The following is a 21,656-nucleotide window of genomic DNA, read 5'->3' on the forward strand; positions in this document are numbered from 1 at the left end:
AAAACGTCTCCTTTTAACTACAGCATGCATGCAGATTACTTAGCATTTATCATGCATTTCCTGACTGGGAAATTTAATCATTACAGGGCTAAAAGTGATTGTTCTGGATTGCAGAAGTCTATTTTCTCCTTTGATTAAAAGTATGTCTTTCTCTTCTTTGCCTTGACTTTGAAGTACATTTTAGTCTGGTTTCCTTTTAGTAATGTCAACGAGTGTGGCTTTTGTTTTGCTAAAAGATCACCTCTGGCATATTGGAGGGACTAGTGCTTTGCTTTCTATTTTCCATAGAGCACCCTCTTTTTAGACAGAGACTCACTAGTAATTTCCAACATTTGTCAGGCACCTATGCAATGAGAACCAGTTGAGAATTGGGCTAGCATTTATCCTCCCAACAGAGGGTGGGGGGAAATAATAAAAACCCAGTACAATCATACAGCTCAATAATACCCTGCCTACATTTTTTTAAAGGCCATGTTCTGTCTCCACTACACGTGGAGAGTACTACGGTGCTCCGACCTTTCTGCCGTGCTCCCTTAGGTGTTGGGTGTTTTTAGGAATCTTTGTAAAGTTGATCAAAACCACATTGCTTCCTCACCCTTCACTGGAGGCTCCATCCTTGGCATATGTAAAAGAAAGAACACAACTCTTCTCAGACAAATGAATCTTAAAAGGCTGTTCAGTTAGACAGTCAAGCAATAGCTTTGCTTGCAAGTCTAACTATTGTCAGTCTTTTCTTTTGTGAGTTACTGTTGTTAATGTAGTTCCCTTCTATATCTTGTCCTGGCGCCTTCATCATGATTACCTTTACTATGTAACATTTTCACTTAAAGAAGAAATGAATAGTTTTATTCACTAGCAGTGTCTCATGGGCAGCAGGGCTATAGATGATTAGCCTGTAATTGATCAGAGGGCTGGGTCCAGAGAAGTTCATGTGAAAGGGACATGGTTATCACAGCATTTAAAACTGCACTGTTGTTTAGATATACTCGGGTCAATGTTAACACCAGTTAGTTTGGGTGGTGATAGCAACATAGTTGTGGGACCCTGAAGTCTTGTCCTGGCTGCATGACATTCTGAAGAAGCAGGGTGGCTCACTTCCTGCTGAGGTCTGGAGTCCTGTAGCTGGACTTACACCCAGGGCCCTGAGTAGCTCGCTTACAGCTGCTCAAAGCAGCTGTACTGCAGTGAAGAAGCACCCTAAAAGACTTCAGGTTGTTTAGAGTTGTTTCTGAATCTTGTCGTCTGCTGTAGCTGCTGGACTCTGTATTGCTTGACTGCCTTCCTTTAGTTTGCAAGGGAAGCTTCTTTCCTCACAAAGTCTGAAAGGATGTTGCAGAGATGTATGTGATGACATGGATTTGGAGTGAGGCTAAGCAACAGCTGAATTTTCTTTACGCAGTAGAGAAGAAGACTGTCTTACAGTGTTGTAAAGTAATACCGTGTACTGAGGATCAAAACCACGTAATGCTTCACTTGACAGCTGGTATAGCAGTGTATAAATGCTTATGTCAAAGGAAGCAATGTATGCTGTTATAATAAAAACCATGTGGCAGACTGAAAACTTTGAGGGAGACTTGGTACTTTTGTTTCTTTTCATCTTCTTGTGGTATTGCTGATATATTTTTGTACATTTATTTCTGAAGAGATGGGCGAAGTTAGGAACCAGGAGAATATATTTTGTTTATGAATCTGAAGGAAATTGTTACAGGTTCTAGATGTTTGCTACAAGCTTATAGTATAAAGAAACTCGTAGTTAAAAGAAAAAGGGAAGTCCATATACCATTTGTTATTCTTCTAATTCTTCAGCTGGTACTTAAAGTTGTAACCACTCTATTTTCAGGGTAGTGGGAAATCTCTGAAAGAAATGAAAACCAGTTTACTACTTTATTGGATACTTGATATGACAACATAGGGAAAAGGTGAAGGAGGAAATGGTATTTAGCTCTGTTTCCAGGAGATGTAAACCCTTTTGTGGTACTCTAAAATACTAACAACACCAAAATAAATTACAGCCTTGGAATAGCATTATCAAAATCCATTTTGATATGAATATGATTTAGAGTGTAGTAATGTATAGCAAGTTTTTGTAAGACTTCAAAATTTTTTTACTTCTTTCCTCATTTCTCTCACCAGAGGACTGAAGTCACCTTCAGGTCAGAGCATAAAAGCCATTAACAGGAGGTGCCTTGAGCAGAATAGTTTTGGATAGAATTTAAAGAGGATAATCGAGAATCTAAAGCAACAGCAAGAGTTCTGCTTTGCTGTCACCAGACTACTGCAGCACCTCAGAAAAAGAGTTCTCTGTGCCGTTAGAAGCACAGTGTGCTCAGCAAGGAAATGCAGCCTTTTTTTTAAGAACTACATTTTAATAGCTGTAGCTATACTACATGAAAAAGATACAGAGACAATTACGTTCTCATATATAGTTCCAAAAATTAAAGGAATTTAAAAATACTGATGAAGAGCAGTTTGTTTTGTAACTTAAGGAACCAGCTGAGCAAAGCTAGAAATGCATTTCTGTGACCTTGTTGCCATTGTGTAGCTTAAGTCTAGAGCACAGAGGTGGCGGAAGTCAGTTATACACAATTGTAGATAAAACTGGAGGAACATGATCGTTAGCAGTGAATATGCTGGAACAGATCGTCTAACCTTAGCGATGGATTAATGCGCTACCCAAATGTAAATTGCACTGAACGGATGGTTAACACATGTAACTCCATTCTGCAGTGGAAGCATGATGTCTGTGAGCTGTACATTGATCCAGTCAGTGACTTCCCTGAGTCTCTTGCATCTATCATACTTAAACTCTATAAATAACTGGGGTTGTCCAGGCTGAATAGCAAAGCTGCAATATGAAATAGGCCTTTTCTAACACATCAGAAGAATTGGAACCCACGCTCAGGAAATGGCTATTGTTGCTGCTGGTAATGGCAATGCAAAGTTACGATATAAGCCTTTGCATTTATTTTACCTTCTTGGAGAACGCAGAAGGGTGCAATTTGAAAGTGCTGTACTTATTGCTCTAGTCCAGCATGAGGCTTTCAGTAAAACACAAAAGAGACAGAACCTAAAATTTCTTTAGTACTGCAAAACCCAGGGTGGGCAGAACTTATTCTGAAATAGATCACTTCTGATTTTCACAGTAGTAATTCTAATCAGATTTATCACTTCATATGCAAATGGGATGATGAGTGCAGCTGGCATCTCAACTCCTGGACACGATCACTTATCCCTACCCTCCATCAGCATACTGCATTCTCCCCCAGCAGCACTCGTGTATCTTATTTCAATGACTCCTGAAAAATCACGTTCTCTTAGCTGCAAATTAAGTGGGTAGTGACTGATGTTTTTCTGGACAGCATATTGATATATTACGGTAATATTTCTGCTAATATTGGTGTTTGTGGGTTTTTTTTTCCCCAAAACGTGTATTTGTAGAGACGTCATAAAGATATCTTTATGCATCATCTGATAAGATTTCCCTTATCTTTCTCCTTAGACTGTTGGTAGAAATTTTCTTCTTGATGTTAATTACAGGCATCCCCCAAAGGATACTAATTGTATTATGTGTTGAGATATAACTAGGTTACTTTAGCAACCAGCTGTACATTCCAGAGAACAGATATGTATTTTATTTTTATAGAAGCCTTTTATCCCCAGAGACAGGATCAGTGATCTTGGACCTTTTCCTAGGTAAAAAACAGTGGATCTTTACTTAGTTGTATACATGGGTCAAATATAGTCTTCTGTTCTGCAGAGATTCTTCTCATTGCAGGCTTTACCTGAGTCTGAGCATCTGTTTCAAAGTCACTACTCTTAATGAGTGTTCCTACCTGTTTCATTGCAAGCTGTGCCCTCACTTTGCAATAACATGGCTATTATAATCTCTGTGGCTGTATCCTTTGATATTTAGTGTTGTATGGTAAATTTTACTGGGAGGAGTCCACACTGCAAATTGTTGTGGGAGTAACTTCTCTGTTCTTTGGGACCCTAGGTAGAGGTGTTCTTTACTCACCAGCAAACTGAAGCATGCCCGCTGACACGTGAATGGGACAAACAATTAGTAGCATTTATGATAAACCAATTAATAATTTGTATGATGGAGCACTAGCTGGAGGGGTGCTCATTAGCACCATTCTGTGCTAACACCAGTCCTCAAACACTTGTCTCGTTTGCTTTCAGGCATGTTTTGCCACACAGAGAATACGTCGCTCTCCTGTTCTCATCCCTCTCACAGTTGTGTTTATGCTCCTAATTCAAATGTATGGCCAAAGCTTTCCTGTATGTTCTGAAGTTGGGTTATTCCTAAGCCTTTATGTGTGCCTGACTGAAGGTGTTGTTTTCAGAAAGCTTGATTAGCACTGTGTGTTCAGCAGAGGCAGAAGGCTGTTACGCTGCCCGACGCTCCTCAACACCCCTCCAGGGTGGAGGAAAGAAAACTGTGTACTGTTCAGTGTTCTGCATGTAGTACAGGTCTGAATGTAGTGTTCTCTTATTTAATGTGTCCTTTTGCCCACCGAGGAATAGCTGCACCTCGCTTAATTAGTTATCAAGACAGACTGTACATTATTATTTATAAACTGAGTTGCTTTGGGATAATAATGCTGCTGCAATGCCAATGAAATGAAAAAAATTTTGAACATTATGTGCACATATGCACGGGTGTGAGACACACAGTCTTCTCCCATGCCCCTTGTCTTCAGATACTATTAATTTTGTGTTCTGTTTTGAGAGCACACAGAGTAGTGTGCCCTGGAGACAGCAGGGCTGTGGTGGTCAATTCCTGTCCCCTGCCAGCCCCTTGGAATCTGCTTTGGTTTGGAAAATGGGAAGGCATGGGGCTGTGGGAAATGGTGACGTTTCTGTCACTGGTTAGAGAAATAGCCACCTCGCAAATTGCCATGGAGGCAAGTACATGCATCGTGTGAATCCGTAGTCTGCGAAGTCATTCACCAATGTGCTGCAATTTCTCCCATTAACAAAAACTGCAATTTCAATGCCATTCCCAGTTTTTGGGCTAGTCCTTGGCTTCCCTCCCAAACAACTCTGAACTCTGAGCTGAGGATGTCTTTCAGTCCCTCTGCCCATGTCGTTTGTTCCAGCTACTGGATCATTTCCAGTTCTGGGAGATGCTGCATCTTCTCATTTCTATGCCAGATTAATTTATTTTGGCTCCAGTGGGCTTAGTGCTTAGAGTAGTGCTGAACACCTGGTCAGAAGCGTTATACTTCAGGGCAAGTAGAGGATGAATTTCCACACTATTTGTGTTTTGTGGGTTTCTTTTTTTTGTTTTCCCCCTTTCTATTGTTATATAATCACTGGGATTTTTTAGTCTCTCTCTGCGCTCTGTTCCTCCATACAAGTAACATTTTTGGAAAATTCTCCCCGATCCCGTGATCGGTTACTGAAACCGTGAAGCAATGAAGCAATGTTCTACTGCGTTTACAGCATAGCCTGGTTTGGAGGAAACAGTAACCAGTCTTTCTCTTCTGTTGCCTTTGCGTGCGTGCACATGTACACAGAAGGGTGAAGAGCACAGCCAGTGTGTTAGCGCAGCACAGAGGTCAGTGAAATACTGAACGTGGGCAGGACCTGAGAATCAAATATCTACTTCTGTGGTTTGCGTTTACAGCACACATGGTTTGTGTGGTACTGGAATGTATAGGACAATGTACAGGCGAGACTGATAGAGAAGGAGCCCTTGTTTACTGTGATTCATTAAGAATAATATTATAGTATAGTAGAACAGCAGCAGCAATTGAAATGAAATAATAATAGTCTCTTTGCTTTTGTTCTTTAGAAAATGTGTTGAAGGATAGCAGTGTTTAAATGTTATCTGTTTTAAAGCATTTTAAATGGTAATAGTTTTCTTTGTAGACCACAGAATTTTGCAAGATACATAAGTATTTGTAAATATACTCTAGAGCAATTCTTTTTCCTTGCAGCCTTTCATCTTGCTTTACACATAGTGATTACTTTGCTGTCTTTCCTCCTTTTTCTTTGCTTAATATGTAAAGGAGTTGTTTCTTCCTGCCATCTTAGCTTTTTTCTGTGTTGCTATAAAAGCATAAATTATTCCTAGTGTGGTTCATCCTTAAACATTCATTGTACACCAATAGGCTTAGCAGAGATGGGATCACCAGGGGAATGGATGACTCAGGGTTTTACACACTGAGTCAACAGTCACAATGAGTAGATTCGTATACTTTTGGCATGTAAGTACAAGCTGTCACTTCAGTTCACTGATTTTTGTTGATGAGTTTTTCCAGAATTAATTCAAGCATAGTGAAGTATTGAGAAGTAGTGTGACCTATGTATGTGGTCTGCTTGGGCATAGGTTATGATGGAAAGTGTACTGACATTGTTACCTGCTTTCGCAGTGTTGTATTTGCAGTTAAGAAATCAGCCTTAACATGCCTTTCATGTTTGTATTTTCATCAGTTTCTTTTTGAGTAGTATGTCAATAATGCCCAACAGATGTGTTTAAATATATAATTTGTAGCTGGTATTTCACTTTGTCCAAAGAGTGTTGACTGTTAAGAAGACCCAAGTTTTTCAGAGATACCGCTGGTAAAATAGTTCAAAGGGCAATACTGCAGCGTGGGGCTGTGAAGAGGATATAACAAGCTTCTATTCTTTGACATCAGCTTTAAAAGCAGTCTTTAGGTTTTGTTATACATTTCAGTTGGGCTGTTTTTAAGGGAAGTGATGCACTGTGTCTCAAACTGACAAATTCCTGTGTCACACCAAGTCCTCAGTTCTCTGTCAGCAACCACCTTATCGAATATCCTCTCTGACTGACAGGGTAATTGTGAACAGCAGTAGCCCAATGTCACAATAGAGGCAAATAACTCTGTTATCAAAGCAGATGCAAGTTTCACTTTATTTCATTTATGCTTCTGCACTGGGATCTCCCATAGAGCTCTGATACTTTGTGCTGATCCTCCCCATTGGAGATACGCGGATGAGTTATCTTCGTGTCAGCTCTACCCAATGACATTCAAGATCATGTTGCTAGGCTGCCTTTTTACAGGAGAATGATCTAATGACTGGATTGCCCTGCTATCACAGAAATTAATTGTCTCCTATGCTCAGGTATCACCGAGGTGGTGACCACTTAGTGCAAATCTTCCTCCTATTGTTAGAGGTTTATCAATAGGATGAAAGCCTGTGCTCTTGGCTGCTGAAAGATCTAGTTAATGTATTTGAGACATCCCACAAGTAAATCAAACCATTATGTATGGGGGATTTACCTTCATTAATCATGCACTAGTACTTTTACAAGAGTTCAGCTGTAGGGCTCCTGCCAGAGTCAATGGTGAGCTTTTTTTGGGATTTGTCTCTTCCTGCTTTTCTTTTCTGGCGTATTCCTGTCATCTTTGGAGGTCCATTGCATTGTGAGCTGGCTAGCCTTCATTTGTGGTGCGTGTGAAAAATTTGACTATGTCTGTCAGTGTTCCAGCTTCTGGTTGTGAACGTGAGCTCTCTTGCCATTCCTCTGAGACTGTGCTTTACTGTGCTGTGTTCTAAAACCATGATTATAGAGTGGAACATTTAAGGATAGGGTGGTGGCGCAAGATCGGGGTTTGCGGGGGGAAACGGCTTTATCTAGAAATTTCAATGATCTGATACTGCATCTGTGGTCAGCTTTACAGAGGATATAGTTCAACTAGGTAGGTGTCTGCCCAACCTTTTGTGCTTTGGCAACTGCTTTTCAGTAAATCTACTCATATAATTCTTCAGGTCATATCAAGTACTACTAATATTTAGAGCCATTTCAATAACATGGTGAGCCTCAGTAGCAAGGAATTGCTAGCAACTTGCTATTGGTGCTGTTGTATCAGCTGTTTCATAAAAACTTCATCATGCACAAACTTTTTTTCTTATCCCACTTTTACCAGCAAATTATGATAGACAGTCTCAAACTGACCCTACCGAGAGATTTCATTGGCAAATTGGGGTAAATCAAAAACTTCAAAATATTCTGTGAATGTTACATTTAATTGTTTCCTTGTTCCCTTTTAACTGTTACGGAAGAGTGGTAAAAAACCTTCAGTGAGTTTTCCTTTTATTCCCACAAGCAGCAGGTCCAAGTCTAAAGGAGGGGGGAGGGGGGGAAGTAGAAACCAAGCTGAGTTGGCCTTTTGTGTGTATCAGAGCTTTCCTCGCCTTGGCTTTTGGCTTCTCATCAGACCAGGTTTGCTTGCTGTGAGAATAATCTGACTCACCTTTTAAAATGTTGAAGGTCAGCTGCACTTGAGGAAGCCCATGGCTGGCAGTGACTCCTAGAAAATGTCCTCAGCTCTTCCTTGGCAGTTAGCCTCTCTGAAACAGTAGGCTTTTCTTCTCTCAGGCTTCTAAGATCCCAGTGCAGTTTGATGTGCTGCAGAAAGCACTGGGTAGATCCTATCACAGTATCCACCGTTATATATTCCTTATTGAAGAATGTAAGGTGGATGGGTTTTGCTTTTGAGCCAATGCATGCCCTGTTAGTCCATGTCCTTCTGCAGACCAGCTAATGGTGCGTTTTTCTTTCCTCCTCCTCTTCATTTTTTCTTTGGTGCTCTCATCCTTTTGGTTAGAAGCATGACATGTGTTAGCCTAAAGGGTGAACTCAGTCACCTGCATGACTGTAAGCCCAGGATAAAAATGGATTATTAAACAAGAACTGATTTCCTCTATATTTATTAGGTAGAATGAGTTTTAATAATGATGCCTTATAGCCAGAATACAATTGTTCTTCTCATTTATGTGCCAGTCACTGACAAATGAATTGGTTATTTTGCTGTCTGCCTTTAGGTATGTAGGTTTTTACTCGATGATTAGTTCTACTAAAAAGTTGGTAATGTAGTATCAGACTATATAAACTAACCTCAGACTATGTAAACTAACCTAATCGCTGCTAGCATTTAACTGGTTTAGAATGTGTTTAAAATGGTCATGTACTGTGAAAATTGTCAGACAAGAGATGATCAAGTTAGGCTGCTAAGAGAGATTTCGTGGCAAATTAAATGAGTGCTTATGCAAAATTACCTACTGTTGGAGTGTGCGTATGCGCACGCACGTCCATATACTGGAGCTGATGAGCCTCTGGCAGGGAGCTTTGCAGAAGCTGCAAGTATTTTTAGTGGAAACGAAATCTCCGTTCAGTTCTGCAGCATGTGACTTCCTATTTCTGTAAGTTACTTCCAAGGGACTTCCTCTGTTAAATCGGCTTGTCTCGAGAGATTTAATCTGGAGCCGGACTGTAGTGTGCTTTGTCCTGTGCCCGTGACAGTGTTTTCCCAGAGTTTTCTTTTGAGTATTTTATTTTTATTTTGTACTGTCTCCAGCATGCAAGGATCTAGCAGCTGCTACCCGTGATCGGAAGCTGAATACGTTTATACAAGTCTCAGTGGTACATCCAGCAGAGCACGTTTTGACGAGGTATTCAAGCACTGAAATCGTGGAGGTGAGAGTCTTTCTTACTCAATTAACATGTTGATTAATGAATTGCTCATTTTTTCCTTAGAAAGTGAATGAGAAAGAAAACAAGTTAGTGCATAGTCTTAGGTAAGACAACCACACTCTGGCAGTTAGAAAAGCATACCTAAGAGTGTTCTGTAGTTCTTGGCACTTAACCAGGATAAACAGCTAGAAATGAACTTGGCTTTTCATGAAATCTCTGTTATTCCAAGTAGAGGCATAGAGAATACTCTGGTTCTCCAGACATAGGTCTAGAATGAAACAGGGAATCATTGCTTTCATAAAAGGACAAGGCAATGCAAAGTAAAACTAAATTAAGAGTACAGTGAGTTTGTGAAGTATTTTTAAATTACAGAAGAACATAAGTGTATTATATGGTCTCTTATCCTATCTGCTGCTTGTTCTATTTTTTCTGTTGGAAAATCGATGCTTTTTCAATTTGAAAAGTATTAGTGTACTTCTATAATTAGGGAAAAGAGCGTGTGTACGTAATGTCTGTGACTTTTATGTAAAATAATTAGCAACTTGCATCACATATTACGGCAAAAGTTGTCTGAGGCTGCTTTGCTAGTCTTTGCTTTGCCCTGGAAGCATCGGTGTCAGAAATAGCAAAAATGGTTCACAGAGAAAATTAAGTGTGAGCAGACAATGTAGGTGTAACTTGCTTAATGTACTGGAGAGACTCATTAAGAATGGGGAAGTCTTGTTGTAAACACATGCATGATCTTTCCAAAGGCTTGTTTTAACTGTTAAATATAATGAGAATATTTCATGAGCTCTTTGTGTGATCAGTTTCAACCAACTACTAATTAAATTGTTATGGTTTCAGCTATCAACCATCCTGAAACTGCTTAATTCAAATATCATGTATTTGATCAGGATGTTTCATTGCAGACTGTCTGGAATGATGTCATGCAGAAGATGGAATGAATATATATCTATATAAAAATATATATATAAACATATATATAAACATATATATAAAAAATAGAAGTTGAAGCATTTGCTAATATAATATTCTAGAGCTGAATAAATCCCTGATTTTGTGTCACGGCTCTCAGCTTCATAGTCAAGCTTTGGGGGAGCGGAAGGCAGGGGCACAGAAAAGTTATTTTCTTCAAGAGAAATTACATTTATCATGCAAAAATCCTTTATTTTAGTTAATAGAAAATTTGAGGATACTAGCCTGGTAGTCTTTGGAAATGAAGTATAATTAAACATTAAGAAACTATAAGCAGCATTTTATATGATTCATTTAATTATTTGTATATCTGAAGCTATGATGTTCCTTCTGTGTACAGCTTTTAGATATAATTGTAGTGTTACAAAGCACAGGAATGTTCTCTTACTCCACTACTGCCTAAAGAGGGGAATTGTAATCCTTCCCCACAACTCAGTATCCTTACAGTACAGGGAGTTTCTGTAGCATTTCTACAGACATTTTATTGTGACTTAGTGATGATCTCTCTTTTGTGTGTATGTGTAAGCCATATCTTCAGTTCATTTAAATTAATATGAAATGGCGGTATTTCCATTTCCAGAAGGTATCGTGGGAGAAGGAAAGAGATCGTGTGTTACAGGTTGTATTCTAGATACCGATACCTGCTCGCTGAACTGTTCAGAGACATGCTGCTAGGCTCTGTTTCAGAAGCACTTAATCTTTCCCACTTAAAAATCTTTCCAGAACGTTTTTTGAAACCTTCGTGGCAAAACTGTAAAGTTGTCCAGTTCTCTTATTGATTGGCTAATACTTAGCAGTTCACGTCTCTCTGCTGTAGAAAGCTAACAACTTTTAAGGAGCCCACAGTTTCTCTACCTCCATAATGGCTTACTATACATCGCACAGCTGTTAACTTATTGAATGTTTACTCGTGTTACACAGGGTACAAGAGATCCACTGTTTTTGACTGGTGTGACATTCCCACCGGAATACCCCATCTATGAGGAGACTAAAATAAAACTAACAGTCTATGATGTCAAAGATAAATCTCAAGACACGGTAAGTGCTTTGCTTTGTTTCTTGCATATCTCTTACTGAGGATTAAGTTTCTTCCCATATTGTTCTTTTGCTTTCTTTAGCAAGTTTGCAAATAGGGAAAATAGGTTTATGTAGATTTGGTTTTGCTCTTCTCTTATACCTAAAATGTATTTTTTTTTAATTGTTATATTAGAGAATAGAGAACCGTGCACTTAAGATGGACCCTTTGCTATTGTTTAACTGATTACGTGAATCAGCACAGGTGTTCCTAGCAAATAAAAGATTACTGTTGTGTGCTTTTTGGTGGCAGAGAACATACAGAATAGACTAGAGATAACACCACTGTGAATAATTTTTCAGAAGTATGTTTCTGATAAAACTTTACTTATATGCCCAAACCAGAATGATAATAGAGCCTGTAACCTGATGTTTCAGGGAGATAATAGTTTTATTTTAATCTCTTGTGAAGTGATACCCGCAGCTTGCCTGCAGCTGCTGCTATTATTGATTTGTAAGGGTCCAAAATCTTCTGTGTCACTGCTAAAGATGAATGATTTTGGGTTCCAATTTTGTACATTTTTGGTTACACTGTAAGCTTCTTAGGCTGAGAAAGAGTTACTCACTTGAGATGATATATGGAGGTCAGTGGGACTGAGTGATTTAACTGCCAAATATGGACCTTGAGTGCCATTTTCTGTGCTCCAGGTGATCTAAGACAGCCTTACAGAGCTAGAAGATATCATAGGACCTATGGGAGATATGTGTTTTTCTTCTGTGGCAGCAGTAGTCCAGCTGATAGTTTTCTCTTGGGCATCAAAAATGGCCCTTGACACTTGTATTTGATTAGCTGAATTGCTCTTTACATACCTGTAATTGGCCCCCAATATGATTAAAGGCCATGCAAGTTCATGCCATGACTGTGTATGTGTTCATTACCCATGAGAAGGGAATTAAAGTGATAACTTACAACTTGAGACTTTCTTTAAACTGCTTACATAGGTAGTGATGTGTTTAGACGACTTCTAATTTTTTTCAGGTAGAAAATAATGGATATGTTTGTGTAAATTTTGGACCTTTGGGAGCAAATAGGTTGGATCTGTCTCCTCACTGCGCTTTTTAGTGGGAATGAGTGGAATACTTCAGACATAGAATCTGGATTTCTTTCAGTTTATAGACTAAGGTATTTTTTTCTGTTTAAGAATAATTGGGGAATAGGCACACTTTCATAACGTGTATGTTTTAATTTTTGGTTATGGTTTAGACTACAGATGCTTACCTGTGGACAGATACAGGAATTGAGTGAAAGGAGTTTGGCTTTGTCCTTTCCTTTCTAGTTTCTGTTGTGATCGACAGATGATGGAAAATAATATCCTGTCTGTAAGCAAAAAAGAAAAGTGGACTTGATTCATAGAGCTATCCCTGTACTACTACTCTTCTAGTTGCAGACCTCTTGTACAGACGAGCTTGCCTAGAAAATGAATATCATTTCATATGTTTTCGCAAACTTTTATGAACTTTTTATAACTGTTCCTTACAGTTGTAGTGTAGATTCTCTCCCAGAGAATCTCGTAAGTCACAAGAAAGAATACTTTTCTCTTTTCTCATAGCAGTTATGTAGTTCCTGTGTAAAACAGTCTAGATTCATAGTTTATAATACCTTTTTGTAGGGGAAAATGTTAATCCCATCTCTGGTTTACATATATTAAGCCTCTTTTAATACTCAGCTGTTTTAAAACTTGATGTAGGTAAGAAAAAATTCGGTAAGTTTTAAGATTTAAATCGAAGTAGACTGCAGCATGTGGGAATGACCGGTTGTGACTTCATCTGTGGCAATATTTGGACTTCTGTTTATGTCTTAGAATATCAGTGATGATAAAACTAGTGGCTTGACTTTCTTCCCTATATATGGAATCCATTGCGCTTTTCTGTTAATTCAGCTGACTTTTTTGAGCCTGGAGGTATATATAGATTCATAAAAGTCAGGTTTAAATGAGCTATAGCTCAAGGCCATTACCAGCATAGCTGCAGCTGCACAGACCTTAATGTTTGCTTCATGACCCAAGAAGTAGGATGTGTCCCTTTGGCATTAAGCCTGTTCCAAGTGCTGTGGCTTCACAGGTCTGATTATCCAGGCTACAATAAAGCTGGCTGGCTTGGTCCTCAAAAACTGCTGCCACAGCTTATGGCTGCAGCATGTAGCCCCACCATTCCTCCAGACAGACAGACACTTGGGGGTGAAGGGAATCCAAGGCTGTTAGGTGTGCTCTGCTCTTCTAGGCTGTGCTTCCAGACCAGTCACCAGCTCATACAAGTGAGCACTTACGGCAGAATAAGCCTTGGATCTGGCTGCAAAATATTTTGCAGAAGTTGGGGAAAAAGCTACAGTAGTAAGAATTCCCACAACATCAGGGCTATACTACTCACGGTTACTTCAGTTAACCAGTTCAAAGTAGCTAATGTGCCTCACCACAAATACATACTTATTATTTTCTTATTTCTCTTGTAATTAAAATGAAACTGAAGGAAGTTAATTCTGTGCATCAGTTGACCTCAGCAGGATTTTACTGCCACAAATAAAAGACTGTAGAGGAGGCAATGAAAGGGGCGGTGGGTACCTCACAGCGTAAGGCATTTTCTTGGGTTTTTTTGCCTAAACCTGCCTCCGTCAATACAAGAGAATTAGGTCTCATTTTCAAATCCCTGGATTTTTTAGAAAAAATAATTAGATACTGCTCAGTTTTTGCACACAGGTCATAATGGTAAAGTGAAAGGGGATGCTCTCCCATGAGAAACAGCCAGAGTATTTTTGGCACTACTGAAATGCTACTTGTGCTGCCCCTTTAAAAAAGGATTAAAAATAACCTTGCAATGCTTGCATTCCTGTACCAGCAAGCAGATAGTTAACTTTGCTCTTGCCTGTTATTTAACTTACATTATATAAGAAGTGCAGGTTAATTATATTAAAGTACTGTGCAGCTGGTATCGCGTTCGCTGTGCTTGATACACTGAACGTTCTAACCACACTTTTCACTTTTTATGCATGTCTGTCTGATGTTGATCATAATTATATCTTGGCTGTGTCAGGCTTTTTGTAATTGAGGCTTTTTAATATAATGAAACACAATTTTTTTTTGTTTGTTTTGGCTAGTCTTCCTAAGTTAGGATGATTGGTTCCTGTGAGTTTTCATGTAAATAGAAACTTTTAATAAAGACTATATGCTATTCCTACTTTACTTTGATATAGTTGGAATTAAGAAGTTAATAGTGTGGTTATGAAATATAATTTAAATATATCCAGTGAAGCCATGCATACAAAGCAGTGGGTAATGCATATTCTGAAAAATGTACAGCGACATCTGTTTCTACATCACAAAGGTTTTCTCCCCACGTTGCCATGAGCAAATCTTTGTTTCACTGACTTGAGCTGCACTGTCTTTAAGATTTTAAATAGTTGGGGTTTGTCCTAATGCGGGGGCTACAATTAAGTCATTGTCCAAAAAAATTGAATTAGAGGCTCATATGCTGTTACAATATTACCTCTGTACCACTTTTGCACAGGTACGCTATGCTTATCTTTCCTATAAGCAAGCAGGTTTGCCCATTTCTAGCTGAAGCCAGATTAATTCTTTTAGAAAATACTGCTTGGCACAAGTCACGTAGCACTGCCACGTGACAGACCCACAGAAAATACAAAATAGAAGAATCTGCGTTACCTTAAGAGGAGGGAATGCCTAGTGACTACTTTGGGAGGCAGCAGTCTGTATTCTAAACACAGAACAGAAACATACTTGTGTCCTGCAACAAGCGTTCTGAACTTCATTGTGTAGAACAGCGTGACTGTATTTTTAGGCAAGTACTGCAACATTTACCCGTGGTGAAGGCTTTTGTTTCCTTGTGTCCAAGATCAGTTCTTCTGTTGCTGCATCTACATCCGATTTGTGTTCATTTAATGCAGTTACAACTACAGCTTAAATTCTTACTACACCAACTTTTCTATCTTTAAAGTGGGTTTGAAAATGTTTGCGTCTTGTATGATGCGATTGTGTTTGTTTTAATGCAACAAGATCTTGAGGCAAATGCTGTTGTAATGTTCTGATATGACATGTATGAGTAGGGCCACCTCCTTTTTTTCCACTCATGGAGAAGTGCTGGAGGCAGAGGATGGGAGCAACTTTCTGTATCTGGTGACAACTTCCTGTATCTGGTCTCTACGTCACGTCTTCCCAGATCCTCCTTACTTTTAGGAGGAGATGGAAACCAGGAAGCTTGAGAAGAAGCTTCGACAGCAAAGACTTTGTATACCAACTAGGGTTAGAGACTTAATGGATGCTTTTGCTGTTTATCTTAATGACCAGCAGGTAGATATAATCTCCTTTGGATGGACGTAACTACTAGAATTCACATGTGGTATTGAAGATATAAACAACCACTCTAATGCTGTCTCCTGAGAGCAAGGAGAAACTGGACATATACAAGGCAGTTGAAATGTTGCACATTCTACAGTCTGGCCTTGCATTTGTTACTTCCCAAATTTTCTCTTAATCACTGAGAATAAAGTTAGATTAATTTGATAATTTTAAGAGTAGTAGGTATAGAAGTGCAGTTTTGGATGTGGAAACATATATTATAAAGGGACAATTTCAAATTATTTAGGCTTCAAATTACATGTCTTTCAACTGCTGAGGTTTGAATTTTCTATTATACTTGCTCACTATGAATAAAAATTTGCAAAAGGTTTTTTTTTGTTTGTGTTTCTTGATATTGCAAGTATCCCTGATAAAATTGAATCACAGTGGGGTGAGTGGGAAATGAAGACTGTCTGTCACAAAAGAGGCATTTTGAGTTCAGCTGTGAAGCCAAATCTGAAGTGACAGCATTCTGTGTTCCCTCGTGGGCATCGATCTGTATCGCAGAACCACCACGCAGTTTAGCGTGGTTTGCCATCTCTGCTGGAGGCCCATGGCTTGAATATTAGGAACGCTGCAGAGCAGCATGTGAAATGCATTAGCAGAGATAAATGTGAAAGCTTCCACATCACCTACCTGCACTCTGCCTGTACCGGTGTGCTTTTAGTCCCTTGCTCTTGTGAACACTAAAACTGCTGAAGCTGTTTTAATTTTTCTTTAAAACTTGAAGCAGTGTTGAAAATGCTCTACTTTGTTTAAAGAAAAAGAACTTCAAATTCTTTTTTTTTTTTTCTTCTTCCTCAGTTCCGTTCACTGTTGTCTTTGCAGGATTTGTAGAAAAATATTGCCTTAGATTAGAAACTCTTAGTATCTCATTCTTCTTGTATAGAGCAGTACTGTACAGTAGTGCAGTCCTACCCAGAGAAATACTTGCACTAAAGGTTTAGATATTCATGTTTCTTTTCAAAATCATGTAATTTCTTTTCACAAATATATACCTGGTCATAGATTGAGTTTTCCTTTTGTGTCAAACTATATTCTTACTAAATGGCATTATTAGAGGTATTGGCAGGGGGGTAGAGTGGTTTTTGTTCTTCTGGGCAGGTGCATGTGGAATCCACCTAAGGCATTATTGTCAGTCTTTCAGTATTTTGTTCTGAAGTCTGGATGCATAAAGGGAAATTCAAACTGCTGACTATGGTTTGGGTTTAGATTGAAATAAGCGTCTGTCTTTGAAGTGGCTGAGGGTATAAGAAGGATTTGTCTATCTTGGTGGATCTATAAGAGAACTGGGGATAAGTGTCAAGATGAGGGAAGTTACAGGTATGGACTTAAAGCCCATTTGTTGCCTTACTGCTCTTTGTGCCTGGCCCTTAAAAATTCAATGGGAGGATTTGGCTTTGCCAAAATCTTTCTCCTTTTGAAAGCATCCTACTTTTCTTCCTACTTTTTCTTCTATTTTTTTTATTTTTTTCCCCCCGAATCGAGGCAAACTCCGCCCTATTGCTGCATCTTCAGGGAAAGTTGCAATCTAGTGTTTGTTCATTTTCCAATTTCTTTTCTTCTCTACCTGATGTCCGTCAAATGCTACTGCTGCCTCACATCAGGCAAATGTTTGCTGTGAGAGCTGACCCTTTGCAAAACTGTTGTAAACTACACAGTGATGAGACCAATTATTGTATTATGTAAAAACGTAAAGGCTTCCCTTGGAAATTTCTTAGAAATAAGGGAACCCAATGGTAAATGATAACATATTTTCTGTAGATTTTATTTTAACCAGCTAAGGATTTCAGTGTCATAGGCAAGATTGTTACAGTCTCTGTAGCACTGTCCAGAAAGCTTGCAAATGTATCATTCTTCCATGAATACTTAGTATATGTGTACTCATAGATATCCTTCTTTGCTCTGTCTCTCACTAGACCAGCGCAGAGCACTTCAGAGTAGCCGAACAAATCCAAGGTGGTAATTGCACTGCCCTATCGCTTCTAATGATGACTTTTAGGGACCAAGGGGCACGTGCCCGGTATAGAAGGCCAGCATGCTTTCCTCTGAAATATGCACGCTGCAGTGCATAGAGGAAGAAGAGCATAGCACAATGTTTCTTTAGTCAGAGTGGAGCAACCTGGCTGTGAAAACATAACCGCAGGCTGAAGAATATGCTTCTGCCCTTTCGAAGGGTTGATCTGCTTTGCCTCGCAGTGCCTCTGACCCAGGCGCCTCCTGGACAAGGCACTGGGGGAGCAGCTCCTCAGGAGGGGTGGCTGGTGCTCCCAGCAGGCCGGGTACCGCAGCCCTCATGGGCAGCCCAGGCACTGCGAGCGTGAAGGATTCCCTTGTACTAAATGCAGCAACACGGGAATGTTTGAATGACTCGGAGGATAAGATTTGCCTGTTCCTATTGGTGACTTCCCTTTTTTTTTTTTTTTTTTTGTCAGGTGAATGATCAGTTAGTCCCATCACTAACCCCAAAATGCACAAAAGGGGAACTGACATTCGAGAAAATAGTGATGTGTTTGCCTTTAGCTGTAGCTACTTATAATGATTACACACACAACAGTTGACATGTTTATGTGCAGTTGAGGGGTAATTGATAAATGAGAGGTGCTTCCTGCAGGTGAAAAAAAAAAAGCAGAAGACTTAAGATGATGTTTTTTTCAGCATGGAAAGCTCCATTTTTGCCTATTGGACTCATTTTTGGTAGTTTCTTTACCTGGAAAATAATCCCCCGAATGGGTGCCTCTCTTGTTGATGTAGAAGCACTTCTAACTTTAAGTGGTTATATTGAGCTCCTTGAAAAATCATATCTGTGAACTACTTCCGTTTCATTTTTCATGTTTTGTGTGCTTTTGTCAAATAAAGCTTTGGAATACTCTTTCTACTACAAGTAATTGTCTTTATATTACAGCAAAAATGTTCATGCCTCCTTTATTTGCAGCCAAAAATGTACATTAATAAGAATTAATTAACATGTAGAAACTGTATTAAGTATTGGAAAAAAAGAAAAATAAATGTTTATAGTGTAGCTTCTGCCTCTTAACCTTCACTAAGGAATTTTCATTTTTCTCAAAGCCCAGTTCAGTACTAATGGAAATAATTTGGTGACTTCCTGAAGTGATTATGATTTATATTTTATAATATTTGTTACCTTAATTTTTTAGCATGTTGAAAATATCTGTTCTCGTATTCTCAACCATCTTCTTTCATAGAAAGGCACTTTCAATATGTTGATTTAAAATAGAAGGTACAGTATATTTAGAATCTAGTCCTTCAGTGGCAGAAATATTTCTGCATAATATTTAATATATTTAGGTGCAATAAGGATTGAAAGGATGAAAAGAAACATGTATAGAGCAGTGGTAAGTCTGCTCTTGCTTTTGTGTTATGGAGGCAGGTACTTAAAAAAAATCAGTTTGGAAACAGATTTTTTCTTAAAGTTTTGGGGGTGTATTCTGGGAAATTGAAAACAGAACAAATTCAATCTATTAGAAGAGATTTTTCTCCCTCCACCATGTGTCTCACAAAAGTGTCCTTCACAGTTACAGATATGTTTCTTCCAGTAAATGTTTGCATTTGAAATTTTGTACTTGTAAAGTGGAGCAAATAATTCTATTTAAAAATCAAGTAAGAATCAAATGCATTGGACGTAATGAGAGACTTTCTGTTCTTGAACAAGTTTTTGTTAGAAGAGCATAGTAAATTGCTCTCAGAGTAAACTAGTTAAATGTTTTGTATTATGCTGTATTTTAAATATTTGATGAATAAACATGAAAGGCTTGTGTAATCATTTAGGAATTCTAATGCCGTTAGAAATGCATGTATCATTGAATTTTACAGTAATCAAAGACTCTTTATGTAATCATTATGCAGTATATTACAGAAACAAATTCCCATGTGGCTGAAATTCTCCATGCTTGGCTTTCTTCATGCCAGAAATGAGGATTTTGTTTTGATCTGTTCTTTGTTTTGTCCTGCTCACCATGGCTTGCGTGATCATAAAGGGAGGGGGAAAAACCTGCTTTCTAACATGCAAGTTTTAAAGAAACTGTTTGCAGCTTGCGTAGCAATGGCTGGGAAGCCAGGAGAATGAAGGACAAATATAGTCTGTAGTGTGGTCAACAATTGGTGCATTTGGTTCTCTCAAAATCTCAACAGCATCAATGTGAACGACATTACGAACGTCAACAACTGAACTCAAGGTTTTGGTGTACAAAGCAGTTACCATATTGAACAGATGGTCAGCTGCTTTGTAGTGCTACGGCACTTTGTGGTATATGAGAGAGATTTCCTTTCACTGAGGAGTAAACTGACTTCTCTCACCTTGAATTCATTATTTATTGATGAGATCATGGATCATTACCAAAGAGTCACTGGCTCAGTGACAGTAGGTATGATTATATTTAGTCTTTTTTGTGCTTTTTTCAGCATTCTGGGGTGTTGAGAATTTGGTGTTGGGTTGTTGTTGGTGGTTTGTTGTTTTTTTTTTCCCCTGGAGTTCTTTTCATCACAATCATAGTATTCTAAAAGCAAGAATAGTTGAAGATTTTTATAGTACCATGCAGCTGTTGCTGTTTATTCTTGCAGTCTTATTATCCTTTGTCATATATGCAGTCTTACTAATGTGAAATGAAAAAGCTGCAAGTCACAATTATCCAAACCACTTTAATAAGATTTCTTCCTTTTTTTTTTTTTTTTTTTCCCCCCCTTCCAATTCAGAGTAGGGAACACTATGGCTTTCTATTTTATTTATAGTTCCTTCTCCTAGTTTTGGTTTTCTGCCCCAGCTTTCCCTGCAGGCTTCAGCCCATTTCAGTAAGGCACAGCATTTAAAACATAACCATTGTAATGGTTCATAGAACTATCAAGGTAACTTAGTTTAGAGGAAGAACAAAGATACCAATTAGCAAAGATGGTTCTATGAGTTTTGACTGTAAAACTTACACCTGAGCCATCTTCAAGTGAAAATCAGAGGGCTCTCACTGGAGAGAAATTAGAGAATCGCATTTTGTCTACAAGTTGATAGGCAGGTTGTCACACGCACCAAGGAGTAGTGCGTTTGCACCAATTCCAGTGTATGTATTCTTGTGAGAAAAGATGAACATTTTTTTGAGGGTGTGTGTATTACATTGATCTGACTTGATATGTATAACAATTTCTGGTGGAGGCTGAAGCCTTCTTCCTTTGTGTGTCTCACTAGTGCATGCAGTTTCCTACATTGATCCGGTTTTTGGTTGTACAGTAAAGCTGTGGGATTTGTCACCGTTTTGTTGTTAGGCGAAACAAAGAAAGCCACTGGATCTCTGTGGAGTAAGAGTAAGAGCGGAGCAAACTACCTTATCTTTCCTGGATCTATTAGCACAAAATCATGGAGGTGTTACTCTCTAGCAAGCTTATGTCTCTGCTACTTCCACCAAAATCTGGGAGCAGGACCAGCAGCAGCATTGGATTGCAGCTCTGCAGTTTTATGTTCCCTCCTTTACCCTTCAGAAGTTTTACTGGGAGCATCAGAATCGGTCAAGAGTACTAAACTTTCCTCTGTATGCGTTGAGAGATAAAAGCTAACACCTTTGATTGCAAAACACCTGCACTATGAGCAGTTGTATGGATCTGTTTTGTCTTAAAATGCAGCTTCATAAGTTTGGGTTGGGAGAAAACCACTTCTCTGTTGGGATTACTTCAGACAGGATTGTCTGCTTCCTGACAGAAAATCTGTGTCTTGTGGGACAAACGTGATTTATTTCCTGTAGAAGGTAGCAGTCAGTATGTCTTTGAGATGCTTCGAAGGTGTGGATTTCGACACACAGCTGCCT

The 21,656-nt window shown here is 38.9% G+C and overlaps 1 protein-coding gene across 3 annotated transcripts in view; it reads left to right on the forward strand.

Moving 5' to 3' along the window:
* The window catches only part of INPP4B (inositol polyphosphate-4-phosphatase type II B), a 340,922-nt gene that overhangs the window by 153,660 nt on the left and 165,606 nt on the right, over positions 1 to 21,656 (forward strand). For all 3 annotated transcript variants that reach the window (XM_075090503.1, XM_075090505.1, XM_075090504.1), the window contains exons 8-9: positions 9,333 to 9,451; positions 11,348 to 11,464. In XM_075090503.1, the coding sequence (XP_074946604.1) occupies positions 9,333 to 9,451; positions 11,348 to 11,464 (236 nt within the window). The remainder of the gene's footprint in view (positions 1 to 9,332; positions 9,452 to 11,347; positions 11,465 to 21,656) is intronic.

This window comes from Phalacrocorax aristotelis, chromosome 4, assembly GCF_949628215.1.
Source record: "Phalacrocorax aristotelis chromosome 4, bGulAri2.1, whole genome shotgun sequence".
Lineage (NCBI taxonomy): Eukaryota > Metazoa > Chordata > Aves > Suliformes > Phalacrocoracidae > Phalacrocorax > Phalacrocorax aristotelis.